Below are 17,306 nucleotides of genomic sequence, written 5' to 3'. Positions count from 1 at the left end.
GCGAGTCCTTCAGCGCATCACAATATGTGCTGGAATAATGCAAAAGGACACGAGTGGCCCGCCAACAGACCAACAAACCAACAAACAAACAAACCAACAAACCAACAAACGAACAAACAAGCAAACAAACAGCAAACAATTCACGCACATCACACAGAATATGCGGCTTATGTCAACAATAATTTTTGCTTTTCTGTTTTTTGCTGTTTCAGCCTGCTTCATTTCCCATTTGATTTTAAATTCACCTGCGGTTGTTTGCGCACTCGCTGACCGCAAATTTCTAATAACAATTTGTAATTGCCATAAATTAAATCACTTTCGGTGTCCCCGTCCCCCCGCTGATCCTTTCTGTCGAGTTGTCGAAACTATTTTCATTATTTGTTTTTTGCGACCTGTGAAATTCTACAAAACCATTTTTTATTGCCATAAATATTCCGAATAGAAGATATATCAGGTTAACCATATTCCGCTGATTTCTCACCATTCAAAACGATTTATTACTGATATTTTCGTGGCTAGTACAACTTTTGCGGGCTTTTCAGATTGTTTACTTTTAATTAAAAATTATGCACCACTCTGCTTGGCTTAAAAACTGCCCTATTCGCTTGCTAAAATATTAATCAAATTTTAAAATTTCCAATAAAATTGTCTACAGACTAAATACAGGTATATAGTACATACTACATATAATATAAGGGTGCGCGCAGATAAGAAGTACATTTTACAAATCAACCCATCTTCAGCAGTCGCATTGAGTCACATACTTTCGGGGGTGAGACTTTCACGCACTTTCACCCTAACAATTCCCAACTGCTTCTGGCCATCGCCGCATGGAAACCCATCCCCGGAGCGGAGCAAGGCATACTTACCTGGCGTAGAGGTTAACCGTGATCACGAAGGCGGTTCCTCCGGAGTGAGGCTTGGCCATTGCACCTCGGCTGAGTTGACCTCTGCGATTATTCCTAATGTGAATAACTCGTGCGTGTAATTTTTGGTAGCCGGGAATGGCGTTCGCGCCGTCCCGACATAAAAAATAAATTTAAAAGTAGCTCTAAGGTCTCAATTATATTAATTATTGTATTTATGAGGCGCCAGGAAAAGGTCCTCTGCGTTAGACTAAGTTTGGATTCTACAAATTGTTTTTTTTTTGGTATATTGTGATATATCTGCATAATGTTGGCATATATGATATGTCCGTATAACAAACTTTTTACAATTGCAACTGTAACGTTTCAGTAGATTTGAAATACGCATTTCTAACCTTGTTCTCTGTGTTCATCCTGTTCACTCTTTACATTTTATTTATTAGTTAAATTGAATTATAAAAGTTGTTTAAAAAAGTTGTTGACTCTCGAGGCACTTTTACTACTACTAATCCAGAGCCATTGCTTACTATCTTATCTTCTTAAACAAAAATGAACAAATCATTTCTGCTTCTTAAAATAATGCAAAACACATACTTTAATTTTTTATTTCATGCATAGAACTAATTTTAAGGCATCTTAGTCTTATAATTGTTTTAAAAAATTTTAAAGTCGCTTCAAAAGGAATTATTAAATGGAAAACCAAACAGCATCTAATAACGTGGAATATTTGTATCATGAACACAAGAGTACTTTCAATTTGACACTGTTGGAGCCGAAATAAATCTAAGCCCACAGCGCAGACAAGTTTGTTAGATTTCTTCTCGTCCTTTATAAATAAAATAAAGTAAGACAATAAGAAAATGCCTAACTAAGTTTTAATAATTTATAGTTTATGTCGGGACGGCGCGAACGCCATTCCCGGCTACCAAAAATTACACGCACGAGTTATTCACATTAGGAATAATCGCAGAGGTCAACTCAGCCGAGGTGCAATGGCCAAGCCTCACTCCGGAGGAACCGCCTTCGTGATCACGGTTAACCTCTACGCCAGGTAAGTATGCTTTTCCCTGCTCCGGGGATGGGTTTCCATGAGGCGGTGGCTAGAAGCAGTTGGGAATTGTAGGTACGCCTGCTGTATATAAATGAGCCCTAAAGTATGTGACGCCCCTTAAGAAACATTCTTGCCTTATCAAATTCTGGAATATGTATATGTACATATGAGAAATAAGTCGAGCGATAGCAGCACTTTTACTTGGTTTTCGAAAGTTTATTAGACTTTTTGCGCACCTTACAAGCTAGGTATCAGAGATTCTAAAAACATCCGCTCAATGGGTAGATCGTGCCGTGGTTCCTTTCCGGGTTTCGCATTCGAGGCCGCACACACAACGACGATGCTCAGAACTTGAAGTACTTGGTGTAGTAGTCGTTGAAGAAGGCGTAGTCGAAGTGACCGTAGTTGGAGTAGCTCTTGTACTTGTAGTAGGGCTCCATGGTGTCGGCGTGGTAGATGGACACGTCCTTGAAGTACATGTTGGGCACGAAGAACTCGTACTCGTCGATCTCGCGGTCGAAGGGGTAGCCGAAGGGCATGCTGTCCACGAAGCGTGCTCCGGATCCGATGCCGCAGGAGTAGGTGTAGTCGAAGGTGGAGAACTGCTCGTGGGCGGGGGCCACATAGGGGACAACCATGAAGAACATCTGCATGGGCATGCCCTTCTGCCAGCCCATGGGCAGGACGAGGCGGTCGGGGAATCCGCAGTGGGGCTCGCTGATGTCCAGGGGGAAGTCGTACTTGCCGTCGAAGGCCATCATCATGTAGTAGTAGAGCTCGCTGTAGGTGGTGCGATCCTTGACGGTCCAGTAAAACTCGCTGGACTTGCGGGTGACCATGTTGGTGCCGGCCTTCAGCTCGTAGTAGAACTCGTCGATCTCCATGAAGTTCATGCGGTTCTCGGCCAGGGAAATGACCTTGCCGAACTCGTCGAACTTGGGACCGAGGAAGGCGCGGATGACCACCTTCTCGACCTTCTCGGACTCGATGGTGTAGGTGTAGGTGAAGGGCTTGTGGTTGAGGCGCATCTGGCGGGCAAACAGCGACTTGTCCCACACGAACTTGCCGTCCTGGAAAATCATCTTGTCGTTGAGCATGCTGGTCACATCGAAGTCAACCAGATCGAAGTAGGTGGTCAGGTCGCTGACCTCCACGTGCTTCACGGTGACGCCGGGCATCAGGAGCTGCTCCTTGGTGTACTTGGGCAGGTAGTGCATGAACTGGAAGTACACCTGGGCGATGGACTTGTAGAACATGTAGTACATGGGGTCGCGCATCATCGTCTCGAAGTTCAGCATCACGTTGGGGTACACGTCCATCTGGTGGTAGTCGGCGTCGGCGAAGTACATGTGGGCGAGCATGTACCAGAACTGGTAGAACATCTTGTCCATGGCATCCACGTTGCCCTGCAGCATGTTGCCAATGAACTCGATGGCCTCGGGTTTGCGCAGATCGATGGTGTGGCCATCGGCGGTCTTGTAGTAGCCGAGCTCGACGATGTTGTGGATGCGCTTCTGGAAGCCGGTGATCTTGTCCAGCATGTCGTAGTTGGCGTAGGTGTCCATCTCGTAGTAGTTCTTGCGGTAGCTGTAGCCGATGCCGCTGTAGTAGATCATCTGGGGATCGTAGCCCATCTCGATCTGGTGGTACCAGGAGAACTCGGGGATCTCGCCGAATCCTTGCGACAGGCGCTCCATGTAGTACCTGCTGAGCAGCTGGTGCACGTTGTACAGCCACCACTCGCCGCGACGGTCGCTCTTGAGGTCGAAGGTGTTGCCGTCCAGGAAGAAGGAGTAGTCCATGTTCAGGTAGTACCAGTAGGCGTTCCAGCCGAGATCCTCGGTGAAGTAGGACAGCTTGGACTCCTCGTTGTAGATGTTCAGGTCGCGGCTGTAGTCCACGGGCATGTAGAACTTCTTCACGTCCTTCATCATCGACAGCCACTTGCTCTCCTGGTTGAACTCGTAGATGTTCTCGCGCAGGATGTACTTGTCCTCGCTGTACCAGTGCTCGCCCAGACCCATCAGTTTCCACCACTGCCAGGTCTTGAAGTCCTTCATGTAGGTGTAGTCGCTGGACTGGTACATGCTTGGGTAGTCGTATCCGTAGGAGTGGCCCTTGTAGTACACGTCCATGTACTCCTTCTCGTACATGCTCATCTTCATCCACATCTCGTAGTCGAACTTCTCCGCCTCGAACACGAACTTGCTGTTGAAGAAGAACTGCGGGAAGATCTCGTAGATCGAGGGCAGCATCAGTCCGTGGAAGTCGTTGCGGTGGATCACGGCCAAGGTGAGGGCGTAGACGAACATGCCCTCGTTCACGTGCATGCGGGCCCAGGCCACGTTGGCGGCGAAGGTCTCCCAATCCTTGGCGTAATAGAAGAAGTTGAACAGACCGCGGGCCTGCTTGGCGTGGGACATGACCAGGGCGCCGAAGAACTCGCCCTTGGGCAGCAGGGCGTGCGCCTTGTAGGCCTCGAAGAACTTCTTCATGTAGAGGTCGTAGTGCTGGTAGTGATTGGGGATTATGATCGGTTATTAGGGCTAAGACTAACTTGATCCAATGCTGTCTGCACTCACCGTGTAGTAGGACTCCTCAAAGTAGAACTTCGAGCCCTGCTTGATGTACTCCTCGAACATCAGCGGATCCTCCACGCGGTAGACGATCTCGAAGAGGAACTTCTGCTTGAGCAGGAAGGCCTTGTCGGCGATCTTGACCTCGTGGGTCTGGTGGAAACTGGCGGCGGCGACCAGGCCCAGGCAGGCCAGCAATGCGATGGCGATCTTCATGTTGGAGGACTCCTGCAACTCTACGCTTGAACTCTACACTCAACTGCTCCGGATCAGATGCACCCAGTGGATCCAATGCCTAAAGACTGTTGCCTTACTGCCGTCCACCTGGCTGCTTTTATACCCAACGCCAATCGCCCACGATCGCGGCATATGGAGCTCGGAATCTTTGGCGAGATATCGCGGTGCAGTTTGGGGGTCACTGGGTGTATCTCAGGTGCTGCGACCGCGCCATCTGTCCAATTTCGCCGCCAATTCGTCGTCCACCTCTTATCACCCGAACTCGCCTTGCTACCCTCTTATCGCTTATCGAAGCCAGGGCTCAGCTCACTGCGTTGCCAAGAGCTCGTTCTGCAGGTGCAATCAAGCCGGCATTACGTCAACCGAATTCAAATCCGTGACCGGCTATCTCAAGTCCCTCGTTCGATGCATCTTTGTTGTCGCCAAAGTATTTTTAGAACTGGTGCGTCTTTTGCTGCGAAACAGATACATTAGAATGCCTTGCCAAAAATGTAAATAGTTTGAAAATATGTAATAATATTGAATTCCCAACAGTCTACGTGCATTAATTGACTTGGCCCAGACACTTTCATCTGGGAAACCAAGAGAAGAGCTGCGTGTGCCGCCATATGAGGCTGCGTGAAATCCAATCAACTTTTTCTAATCTGGCAAAGTATAAAGTAAATTCAATTACGCGGCTACTTTGTAAGTCCCCCAGGATCACACGCCTAGAAAGAGGAGATGTCCTGCCTCCTGTTTCCTGCCTCCTGTTTCCTGCCTCCTGTTTCCTGCGTGTGTGACATTCATGTGGGTAGAGTGGCGCGTACGTACTCCCAAAAGAAATTTTCGAAAATAAATAGAATTCCGGCAAAGTCAAAGCTGGGTAAACAAGTGCCAAGTGTTGGGCGCCGAAGGGGAATCCATGGCAACTAATCAGAAATTCCGTCTCATGCGCTGATGTGAAGTGTGCCAGTGCCACCAACAGCAGCCAGCACATAAAAAAGGGCGACAGACAGTGCAGGACGAAGACGGACCCGCGATAAGGAGATCCAGAAGCCCAGGACAGAAAACCAGAGCCGAGAACCCAGAAACCCAGAAACCCAGCCCAAGTGGCATCGCTACAGCGCCTGGGATTATGCAAAATTCAATTTGCAACTTAAATGTGTTTATTTTGCGTTACGCTGCTGGGGCAATTTTTATTTTCACTGAAAATGAGGGATTTACTTACTTACCAAGTGGGTGGAGCCAGTTGCTCCTGCTCCTGCGAGTCCTGCTCCTGCGAGTCCTGCCGAGCGATAAGGAAAAGGGTGCCCGGAAAAGCGGGGAGCGGAAAGCGTTACCAAACCAATGAGCAATACCGCCATCAATTTTCCAATCTTATTGAGCGTTTAAAAATGTGAGTGTGTGCACTGAGAAAAATGATTTCAAGTCAAGCTGAGCTATATATGTGGCATGTAATGTTCCTATATAGAATCAAGCATATAATCTACTCAGCAGGATATATAAATCAAATGATTTCCGACACATTAGCATTTTAATAGTAAGTAAGGTTTTCGCGCTGTGTACCGATGTGGGCGAGTGTGTTGGTAAGGCGACAACGACATCGAGAATGTGAACGAGAACGAGAAGGTCCTGTGCCCGGCTGCAAATTGCTGATTTACAAACAAAATGAGATTTCCGGCGGAGAACCGCAGTCCGCCTCTTTTTTATGGGCCGAGCAGGCAACATAAACAGTTTGCTCCCCATCCTTTGCATAATAAACGGAGCTGCAGAGTGCAGGGACAAATTGCCGAATTCAATTTGATAGTGGAATTTAGTCAGCCGTTTATTTAATTTTATGGCCCAATCAAAGCTATCCCATGATAGATAGCTCCATCTCGCCTTTTCTTTCGATGAAAATGATGAAGATGGGGACTTAACACAGCATATTTAATTACTTGTCAGTCATTAATCGCTTGCTTATGACAGCGAAATGAAAATTCAAATGGGATGGGCATTGTGGCAGCTTGGCAATTTGGCATTTTGGCTGCTGCCTCGCAAATGACAGTTGAATGGAAATTTAGTTGCGAACAGAGCGTTAACCGGAAGCCACACAAAGCCGCACAGAAACCGCCTACGAGGAAAATGTTTTAGTTGCCGCACGCAAATTAGCCGAAAGTTTTCCCTTGAAGAACGGGCTCGGTCTTGAACTCTGATGGACCGCCCACCACCCAGCACCACCCAGAACCACCCAGCACCACCCAGCACCACCCAGAACCACCCACTGCTCTCGCAGAAGCCGCAGAAATGAATATTTGATGGCCGTAGTGCCGGCGAACAAATTAAAAGCGCTGGCAAAAGCGTGTTGCATACTTTATGGCGCTAATTTGGAAGGAGCAGGACCTCATCTGCGTGTATCTATGCAACGGAAGGACCAGTTGCCGAAGTTAAGACCCCACTCCCTCTGCTTTTTGTTTATGCACGCACATTATTTGCCAAGGATTGGCCACTTCCACTCCCATTTTGGCTGCTTTCGGCAACTGAACCGCATTTCAGTGCTGCAAATTTTGTCGCTACAACTATATATGCATTTAAGTGCATTTCATTGTTCTCGCTTCGGGCTGCCAAAGTTGCTCCAAGAGCTCCCGAAAAATGTCCACACCACTGCGAAGGACCAGTTGAGAAATGAACCCTTTCGAGTGAACTGTTGGCTGTTGGCTGACACTCATGAATATTCATTCGCAATTTGTGTAAATACCACCCCCGCGCAGCGCGCGCTTTTGATAATGTGTCGCATTTTAATTATGAATTAATTGCGAATGATTTCAACATCGGGCATTTTAATTGACATGCCATTGTGTGGCGCATTTCAGCCATATCTGCCATAGCTGCCATATCTGCAAGGTGTCATCCACTCAAGCACACACGCATCATTTATCACGCGACTGGGAATGAGGATGAGGATGTCCAGGTCCAGGTCCACATATAGTACATATATGTATGGAAGGGGATGTCGCATCCATTGTGTGGTCGCCACTCGTTTCAATCAATTTCATTTCGTTATCGTTATTGACATTTTGTAATTTAATCGTGTGCTTTGTCGCTTGCTGACCGTCATGCTGCACACAAGCACAGCGCTGCACTGCGAGAAATAACTTGAAGTTGGCAAAGAAAATGCATAAATGAAAAATAAAATACTAGCAAGTATCAGTATGCTGTAAGTCCGATGTTTAATCAAGGAGTTAATCGAATTGAAGGAATAATTCCAAGCTTTTTGATTAATGTTCACTGTTTCCGGTGTAAGCAAACTCACTCATGTGGCTGCTTTCAACTTTATCAGCTTGTTTGGCTTGGGGTTTTCGCAGATCGGGCGGTTTAAAAAATGAGGAGGCCAGCAGATGACACGGAGCAGCAGAAGATGAAGGGGCAGGCGGCGGCATCCGATGACGTGGCCAACGCCAGCGAAATCATTATTAATGGCCAAAGGAGCCAAAGGAGCAAAGGGTTTTCCCGGCCGCAGTGATGAGCAGGTGCAGCCACTAATTAGTTGCAGCCACAGGAAAATTGTGAAAATCGGGCAAACGAGGATAATGATGTTCCGGCTGATGTTCTGAATGCATAGGGCAACTAGACGCCTAAGGGACTCACGCCAGCCTTAAAGTAGAAATCTCCTCCAGAAATGTTGCCCTTTGCCTTGATTTCTGCGGTTTCACACACACACATGAGGATGGAAAAGCGCTTAAAAACTCATTTTGCCTGGGGCAAAAACCGAAACGACAGCTGCGTCACTTTAATATAAAATGTAAATTTACACCAAACTACTTTTTGGTTGTCTGTTTTTGTATCTGCTTGTATCTGCGTCGCCTTTTCCGAGTCAGCAAAGGTTGCCCTTCTCCGCTTTCCGCCCCCTCATCAGATTTTCCCTTGGGGTCAACCGCTGGAAAATATGGCTAGCGGTTCGCATGAAATATTCGATTTGGGCAGAAAAGTGAAAGCGAACCCAAGAATAAATACGCCGTAATATTTTAATCAAATTATGCAATTCAGTGGACTTCTGTTTCTGTTGCTCTGTGTGTTTGTGTGTGTGCCCCTGCCTTTCGCCCTGCGGATTTCAATTACGACAACATATGACTTTTGAATTAAATGACCTGAAAATTGTCCCTACCCTGTCAGGAGCAGCATGAAAAGGACCTGCAGACGCACAGCCACACTTTACGATCCCATCAACCTGGGTAATGACCAAATTAGGGCGACTGCTTCGAGTGTTTCGAGTGTACAAAACACACGAGGGTTCGAGTGGGTGGCTGTTGTCGAAGCATTCGATACCCTGGCAAATTCATTGTTCCTTGGCCAGCAATTTTGCGGGAATTTCTTTATTCCCTCTGTCATTCCTTGGGCACGCGGGCCTCGGGGCAAAGGAGCAGCTGGAAATGACCACAAAGACATGGTAGCAAGGACGACAATGTTCGGATGGAAGAGGATGGAAGAGGATGGAAGTGGATGGGGCAGGACACAAATGAGGCGAGACAACAACACAATAATGTACAATACTCCATGTAACAGGCAGCATGTAAGCAACATGGAAAAGTTAGAGCCATTCGGTTAGAGAGAAAGCCGAAAACGCTGTACAGAACTCAAGAACTCAGTCCATAAATTGATAGCATATACTGCATAGCATACGCAATATTTAACTTTATTTTAATTGAAATAATTCCCAGCTTTGCAGTTTTACAAACACAGCATCCTATATAATAAAAGTGAGATATGAAATAGTTATATTTATCCAGCTTACTCGATCAAACACTGCATCATAGCAACAAATATCATATAGCTTTTCTGTAGGTCATCGATGCAGAGCATATTGCTCGGTTTTCCAGCTGTTTCATTTTTTTTCTGCTCCTCTCTGCGAACACACTCATATTTGTGGCCAGTGAGAAGTGCAGGAGACAAGATGGCGAATTGCAGAAGGAGCTACACCTAAGCGGACACAAACGGACACGTGTGTGTACAATGTTGGCGGCACAAGGACATGGACATGGACATAGACATGGACACAGACAGGGAAAGGGAGACGAGTCGAGGGGTGTGGGAGGGGGGACTTAGAACTGCGGCCAAGGATCAAATGAAGCACTCCAATGGCACCCAAGTGGGCTAATCAGCAGCACACACAGCCGCACATCCTTGGAAATAGGAAAAGAAAAAGCGCTTGTAACGACGCACAAGCGAGTGAGTCAGGGAGTCAGTCAACATTCGAAATAAAAGAGAAATGAGCAAAATGAAAAAAAGAACACCAAATTGCCATTTTTCCTACGCTTCCTGCCTTCTCCGCAGTGGAAAAGCGAGGGTGGTGGTATAAAATGAAGTGGAAAAAAGTAAACTATGAATGCGACCATATGCACACACAGACGTACAGATCATGCATATGTATGCGCAGATATCCTGTGTGTCTGCTCCGTAGGACTCGGTTTTTTATTTGTTTTCTGTTGTTATTACGACTCCATTGCGTTTAGATGGAGATTAAGTCGCTACCCCTTGGAGTCCCCACCACTACAGTCGACTCTTCAGCCTGAAAACCTCTCCAAACCCACAGATTCAGCGACTCATGCCTTTTGACAATGGGTATTTCCTGGACGCAGGGCTATGCTCTACTACGAAATCATAGAAATAAACTAAATATGCCACGAAACTATCCATTCAAAGAGAGTTCCTGTTTATGGTCCTTCGAGCCGGATGGTAAGGTACCATATGTGTGAGTACTAGGTATGTCATTAGTCGGGAGACCCAAGCACAAAGTTCTACTTGTTTTTCGCAACATTTGGTTTTTGTCTATCTCCCCCTACTTTTGATTTTTTTACATTTTTTTTTTTTTGCTTTACGAGCAGTTTATTTGCTGGCCGTGTTTGTGTGTGTTCCATTTTTATTCCATATGCGAGATAGCGCGCAACTCTGCACCAACATTTGTTTATGATTTTAGTAACAAATGAAAACGGTGCAAAAAGAAAGCGGAAAATATTGTATATTACCACCAAGGGGGAGCGGCGAGGCAGCTTGACTATTATATTGCTTTTGTGGCAATGCCAGGATATGCTGTGTTGGTGTGTGTGTATGGGTGTGTGTGTGTGCTTTTATTAGTCACTGTCACAGCGAACGCGCTGCATAGTTGCTCCCCAAAGTGCCATCGAGCAAAACGATGCTCATGCCGATGTGAGTGTGTTGATAAGCGGCATGGTAATTTCCCGACTCCGCTCCGCCCTGTTATTGTGGAAATATTGAAGCGAAAATGTATTAAAAGCACACCCTCACCTCAGCTAGGGTTGCCAGGTTCGCTTACGCTTTACTTGCAGGGTCAATGGCTTTTTAAAAATAATTTAGACATAAAAAGCGCTTAGCAACTTTTAAAATCTCATTGTTTGAAACGATTCAAAAGAAAAACTATATGGCAAATGTAAAAGCACTCGACAACCCTGGCGTGCGAATAACACTCAGAAAGTATGCAAAGCCAAAAACGAAAAATATGTTTTGGCCCTATAAAAACAGCAGAGTGTACACATATTCTGGGCGGAAGTGAAATGAGTGCGGCGAAAGCACATAAAAGACAATTGACTGCGAAATGTGAAATGCGAAACTCTTCATTTGATACAACATTCGCCTGACATCGAATGTCCTCGCACAACGAAAAAGCTCTTTTCTCAATTTTCTTTTCTCTTTCGAGTGTCTGAAGAATGTTATTTATTTCAGATGCTTGTGGGTATGAAATCTAACGGTTTCAATTGGGCGAAATCGATTTTCTTACTAATAGTTAGCATTTTGATGTATTTAGAGCATTCTTTGGCATGTACTGCATTAAGTGAGTGAGTGTTCTTTTAGGCCTTGTCACGCTTCTGCTACGCACACACATCAGGAGTGGCATTCATTAGCTTTATGCCCAGGACGTCGAGGTTTATGGCTCTGGTTATATGTTTGTATGATTTTTAAGCCTCATTGCGAAAGCCCAAAGGTGTTGTGTGTTCGCCATTACACCTACACTTCAGCACACTCGTATACTCGTATACTTTTGCTTCGAGCTGCGCAGCTCGAGCATAATTTCTAATTAACTTTCAGCTCGCAGGCGACGCGTGGGCACAACTCGCATCCCAGATCCTGGAGTACAGATCCCAGTGTTCCCTTTAGCACGTCATCATAAAAATGTTTTGCCAACACATTTATGCGACGCCTCTCGGGGGTCCGGGCGATGGAAAACTCGATGGGGAAATGGGGAAAGCTGGGAAAATGCGTAACAAATGAAGCGCAGAGCACGAGAGCTCAAGAAATGGTTGTAAAAACAGCAACCAACAACCAGCAACAAGGACGCACAACAACACCTGTAACACCCTGCATTCTTCATCATCTGCTCAGCGCTCTTGTTGTTTTTGGTTTTGCTTTTGTTTTTATGCGTTAAGTCATTAAAATGAAAATTTATTATGCGCACCCCTCGAAGGAAAAAAAAATAAGGCGAAGGACACGCGTCGCCTACACGGCGTATACGCAACGCCGTGCAGCATATATTTCTCATTAAGCCCAAGCAGAATGCCGTTGCCATAATGAAGCCAATAAAGCTTTTTATCTGGCAGACAACGTGATTTATTTATGTGCCTGGGAAATTATACCCAAAGCCGCCGCCTTTGATTCCAAATCCATATGAAGCCGCCTGTTGAAGCGGAAGAGCAGCGGTGTCGAGAAACCGAAACCACACAACTTCAAGCGCTCATTAGAGGCGCAGCGGATGTGTTGCCACATTTGGTGGGGCTTATGGAACTTGAGGGCCAGGAAAATTCTTGTTGATATTGAGATTAGTGGCCCCGAAATCCTGAAATGCATCCAGTTGCTTTACTTTAAGCTAAGGATGACTCTAAAAAGGAAAAAAGGACAAATGGCTAGTTGAGAAGCTGCTCCTGCTGCGATTACACGTTCGCTCCACTCTCATTAAACTTGGCTGGGGTATAACTAATAGCAATTACATGTCGCCCCCTGCGGAAGTCCTTAATTTGTCAATGTGTCTGTGAGAGTATGTGTGTGTATGAGTGTGTGTGTGTGTGTGTGTGTGGTTGGGGTGGCCAACTATCACGAGCAAGTTTGTCAAGTGAAATTTATGCGAGAGCAGCGGCCGTAATTGAAGCGGAAATCCACAAGCTGCAGAAGAAGAATCTAATAATTTACTTTATTTGCACCTTTGAAGAGTCGTCCTTGTGGCAGCAGCATCCCTCCCTCTCGTCCCTCAATGCCACTCCCCTTTAGATGTGGGCAAAACTTTTACACGTACACATGCCATCAGCAAAATGGAAAAAGTTTCCTTTTCTCACTAGCACAAGCAACTTCCCACTCCTCTCGATTTTCCCGCTTTTCCCACTTTTGCTGCTCATCAAGGCGCGCAAATTAAGAAAATTATCATGCATCGTACCTAGGCGACGGATCCCATTCCTCGCAAGTAAACTTTCCGTTCAGCGGAATCCAATTAAACATAAAAATAAAATAAATTGTGACATTTTCCAATTAGCGAAGCGAATAGTTGTCTCCCCCATCGGTACACACATAAAAAGCAGTGAGCTATTGCTTTTCAATATTTTGAAATATATGAAAAATCGCTGCTGTTTGCGTTCTCTCTTGTTTTAATTAAAAAACTGACTGATCTGAATAATCATAAAGTTAATTATAGTTTATTTGGAATATTTTGCTGTGTAGCATGAGTGATGAGCCCGCTGACAACATGTGTCATGCAAAGTCCCCTTCCATTCTCAAGACGAATGCGGCACCGAGATGTCTATCGCTGCTGGGAATCGCAGTTGGATTTGGTGAAAAGGAGGCGGGCCTTGGGGAAAAGGGGCGGGGAAATTCGGGGCAAAATCCTGGAGGTGGGGGCTAATTAATGGCGACGCAGTCAAAGCAACAGCAACAAATGGGAAGTATTTTCCGGGCCAGAATTCGAATGAGGAGTACCCAGGAAAAATAGAATATCTCATGTAGTTGTACTTGAATTTAGACTCTAGAAAAATATGTAGTTTCTTAATTGCAAAGAGAGTTTCTCAAATTCTTTTCACCATCCAGACTTGAGCTGCCTGATATCCCCAGGCTCCCAATGGAGCAAAGGGCATTTCTCGGTCCAACTAGCTGCAAATTACAAATGAGTTCGACACAAGAGATACACATACCCACTTCTAGGAGGGGGCAGGAATGTAGTCGAATGTGAAAATAATTGCCAAAAATAACAGAGAATTTATTTATGCTCCACTACTTCGCTGCCAGAAAGGAAAGATAGAGGAGGAGCCCGGGCAATTGGCAGTGGGTTTTTATGATTTTGCTCGGCTTGGCCATAGACAGCTCTCTAAATGAGCAAAAACACATAAAAATGTTGAGCCATTTCTCTGGACAGAAGCGCCTGCTCTCATCCTTTTGCCTTTTGCTTTTGCTTTTGCTTTTGACTGCCGCCTTGCTTTCTGGCAATTTGCAACTAATTGCTACAAATTAATTTTAGTATGCTTTTAATGGCATTTTGAATGTGGCTGCCGACTGGACGGACTCCAGACTCCACACAATGGAGCTCTTTGTGCGAGTGCAAAGCATTTTTGTGGCTGCCTTTTGCTGTCTTGCCTTGGATTTAATGAGCTGCGACACAATCGCCATGGCGCATGAAGAAGGACTAACTCATTCAACAATGGAACGCATTTAGTTGACAGGGTCGAAAGGGACACGCCCCCAAAGAAGCCACGCCCACTCGCATTGCCAGGCCGACAAACTAGGCGAAAGTTTTGCAAGAAAGTACGCGCGAAAAAAAGGAAATAAACTCCCTGTCACAGGACTCAGGACTCAGGACTCAAAGGCAGCAGGCAGGAGGCAGTGCGTGCTCATTAGATCACCATTGTGCTGCATCCGGAACGGAGTAATGGGGTTTCCGGCTTCTGGCTTCCGGCATCGCTTCCCTGCTCCGCCCACGTCAATTTGTCGTGTCAACAGCAAAACTAATTTATTTACGAGCTCGCTTTAAAGCCTGATTATTCATACGCACTTGTGGCCCCTCTTGGGCTGCCCACCTCCTTCGTCCTTCGTCCTTCGTCCTTGATACTGCTGCTTCATGCTGCGCCACTGTTGACTTTCATTAGCTCAAATTACGCAAAAGTACTCGAGCGTCGCACGCATAAATCAGCCTGCAAATCAAATTCACTTGCAGATGCAGTCCACAGCCTCCACTTTCATCCTGCAGGCAGCCCGTAAACGGCGACCCCGATACGAACCATTGGCCGTTCCTATCACCGATCCGTGCACTGCGAGAAAAACATGTCATTATTATTATTGTATTCCCAATGAGCTGCTGTTTCAGTCGAACTACAATCACTTGAATGCCTTCACATAGCTTCTTTATTTCTACTTTATATTATATGAAGCTTATCTCATTCTCTTTGTATTCCAATGGTTTTCAAGCTCACAACTAACACCCATTTGCTCGCAGTGTGCCGACTCTATCTGTCACCGGGCATGCGGTAGCCACGCCCTGGTCATGTCGATGCCACCGCCTGTGTTTGGTTTACGTGCTTAAATTGGCAATTAGCAGATTAATTGTCACTGCCAATATATGCGTCAATATTTCGTGCAACCGACAGATGCAGTTGCAGTTGCAGTTGCATCGCACGTAGTTCTACTACGTAGTACGTAGTTTGCTTTACGGCCCTGTTGTTTACACAATTGTTGCTTTGTTGCTATGTTGCTGTGTTGCTGTTTGATTTCACTAACGAGCATTAGCATAAATTGCTCCAGTTGAAGGGCGCATATGCCATGCGATGCGTTTGCCTGCATCATTTAGTCCTGGCCACTGCAACCCAAAATGAACGAGAACAGTGGAAATTTCTGGCACAGCAATAGCCGCCCATTATTTGGGCATTCTGCGAGTCAATCAGTTGTAAATTTTTAATGAGTTTTCATTCTGCATTGCCACTGCACGTACAATCACTCTGACTGACTGACTGACTGGCAGAGTGACAGGCGGAGCAGGATGTGGCCACCAACCACTAGCCACCAGCCACTAGCCACTGGCCACTGGACACTGGACACCAGACACCAGGGATGTGGTTTTGGCCTCTGCCTGCGACTAAGCAATTTGTCACACTAATTAGCTGTTGCTGCGGCCTGCCGCTAGGTGGCGTCGGGCCATGTCACAAATATTACGCATACGCCACCGCTCCCTTGCAGCGGATATGCGTTGCAAATGGGAGTGTAAATGAGCTGTGACACGCCCATCGATACTCAAGTTTTTCTTACACAAATAACCAAACTAGTTTTTAATAGTTTAGTGGCATATATGTAGCATAAAAGAAGCACATAATATGCAAACTTTTTATTCCCTTTAAATTTATCTAGTTTAGAGCATCCTTGACGGCGAGTATCCTGCTCCGTCCGCTGCAGCCGTCTTGCCTCCGCTCTGGCCGCAATAATTTCACACAAAATATTTCCGCAACACATCGTCGATGGCAGGTCCTTTGCCGAGGAGGTCCTTGCTGCTGCTGCTGCATTTCACTTGACTTCACGTTCCCATCCAGCTGCAACTTATCATTCCATAAGCATTTGTTTTTGCTCTTGTTTCTGTTTTTGTTTTTGTTTCTGTTTTTGTTTGCCTGCCCCGAACCCGTGTTGTTTTTTCTGTGTGCAGCATAACAAAATATTTTGTTGCATTTTGTTTTCTCGCTCGGCACTGTGGCCCCCAGTGAGCACTTTATGTGACAGACACTTTAAAATGTGGCAAAGTGCTCCTTTTGGCAAGCCATTCTCGATGCCACTGGTCACATCCTCCTCCTCCGCCGGCGCCTGAGTGCCATTTCAAGGCGGAATTAATGCAAAATTATGTGCCACGTAAACTAATTTTTATAAGGGCTACTGGCCTACGATTTACGAGCATTCGCACTTGCCGCAATCCTTTCATAACATTCGGCGACCATTTTATTGCCCCGTTTGCTGCCACTTAGGAATGGGGCGAGAAAAAACCCAAAAAATACCGCGTGGCGCATTAAAATGTTGCCCAGGCCCCCAGCTCCATGGCCTCCCAACCACTATACACAGTAAAAAACATTTCCAACATCTAAGATTCGTCTTAATAGGTATGCATATACTTGCTTGTAGAACTATGCCTCTAAATTGTATGGGGATCTTTATAAAACTTGGTGGAATGAGTCCAGAAACAGGTGCACATTTCTCTAACTGTAGCTGTTGTTGTTCAAGTTGAAATTTATATTAGGCCAACAAAGTCGCCCTGGAGAAAAGGCGGGGAGGGGTGAGGGGGAATGGGGCTGCCTTTGGCGATGGCGCCTGCTCTCAAGTGCTCATAAATTCACGAAAATTTCACAGCCGCCGACGGACCAACAAAATAAAAAGAGTCCTGCATGGTAGAGGGGTGAAGGGGGGTGCTGAAGGGCGGAGGATGGCGGGGGAGTGGCGTCAGCTGTTGCAGCCCTTGGCCAGAGAAGCCACCCCTCCATTTCCCATTTTCAGCACACACTCGACTTTGGTTTGGCAACATAAATTGTTAAAGAATTGCCACTTTACAGTCGTAAGGAGCACATAAGCCGGACAAATAAAACCCCTTTTTTTCCCAGGGCC

The 17,306-nt window shown here is 46.0% G+C and overlaps 1 protein-coding gene and 2 non-coding genes across 3 annotated transcripts; 1 reads left to right on the top strand and 2 right to left on the bottom strand.

The window, feature by feature from the left end:
• Nucleotides 1–861: 861 nt before the first annotated feature.
• LOC6526369 lies at nucleotides 862–1,026 on the top strand. The gene has a single exon (XR_005560452.1). It is a non-coding gene; the product is annotated as a U1 spliceosomal RNA (small nuclear RNA).
• A 734-nt stretch (nucleotides 1,027–1,760) lies between these two features.
• LOC6526368 lies at nucleotides 1,761–1,925 on the bottom strand. Its single transcript, XR_005560443.1, has one exon. It is a non-coding gene; the product is annotated as a U1 spliceosomal RNA (small nuclear RNA).
• Nucleotides 1,926–2,112: 187 nt separating this feature from the next.
• Nucleotides 2,113–4,809, bottom strand: LOC6526367 (larval serum protein 1 beta chain). Its single transcript, XM_002087452.4, has 2 exons — nucleotides 4,500–4,809; nucleotides 2,113–4,427 (listed from the first exon to the last, which is right to left on the bottom strand). Exons 1-2 carry the CDS (start codon nucleotides 4,707–4,709, stop codon nucleotides 2,262–2,264), a joined length of 2,376 nt encoding a protein of 791 aa, XP_002087488.1. The 5' UTR covers nucleotides 4,710–4,809; the 3' UTR covers nucleotides 2,113–2,261.
• Nucleotides 4,810–17,306: the final 12,497 nt, after the last annotated feature.

This window comes from Drosophila yakuba, chromosome 2L, assembly GCF_016746365.2.
Source record: "Drosophila yakuba strain Tai18E2 chromosome 2L, Prin_Dyak_Tai18E2_2.1, whole genome shotgun sequence".
Lineage (NCBI taxonomy): Eukaryota > Metazoa > Arthropoda > Insecta > Diptera > Drosophilidae > Drosophila > Drosophila yakuba.
This window is presented reverse-complemented; position numbering and strand designations above follow the sequence as displayed.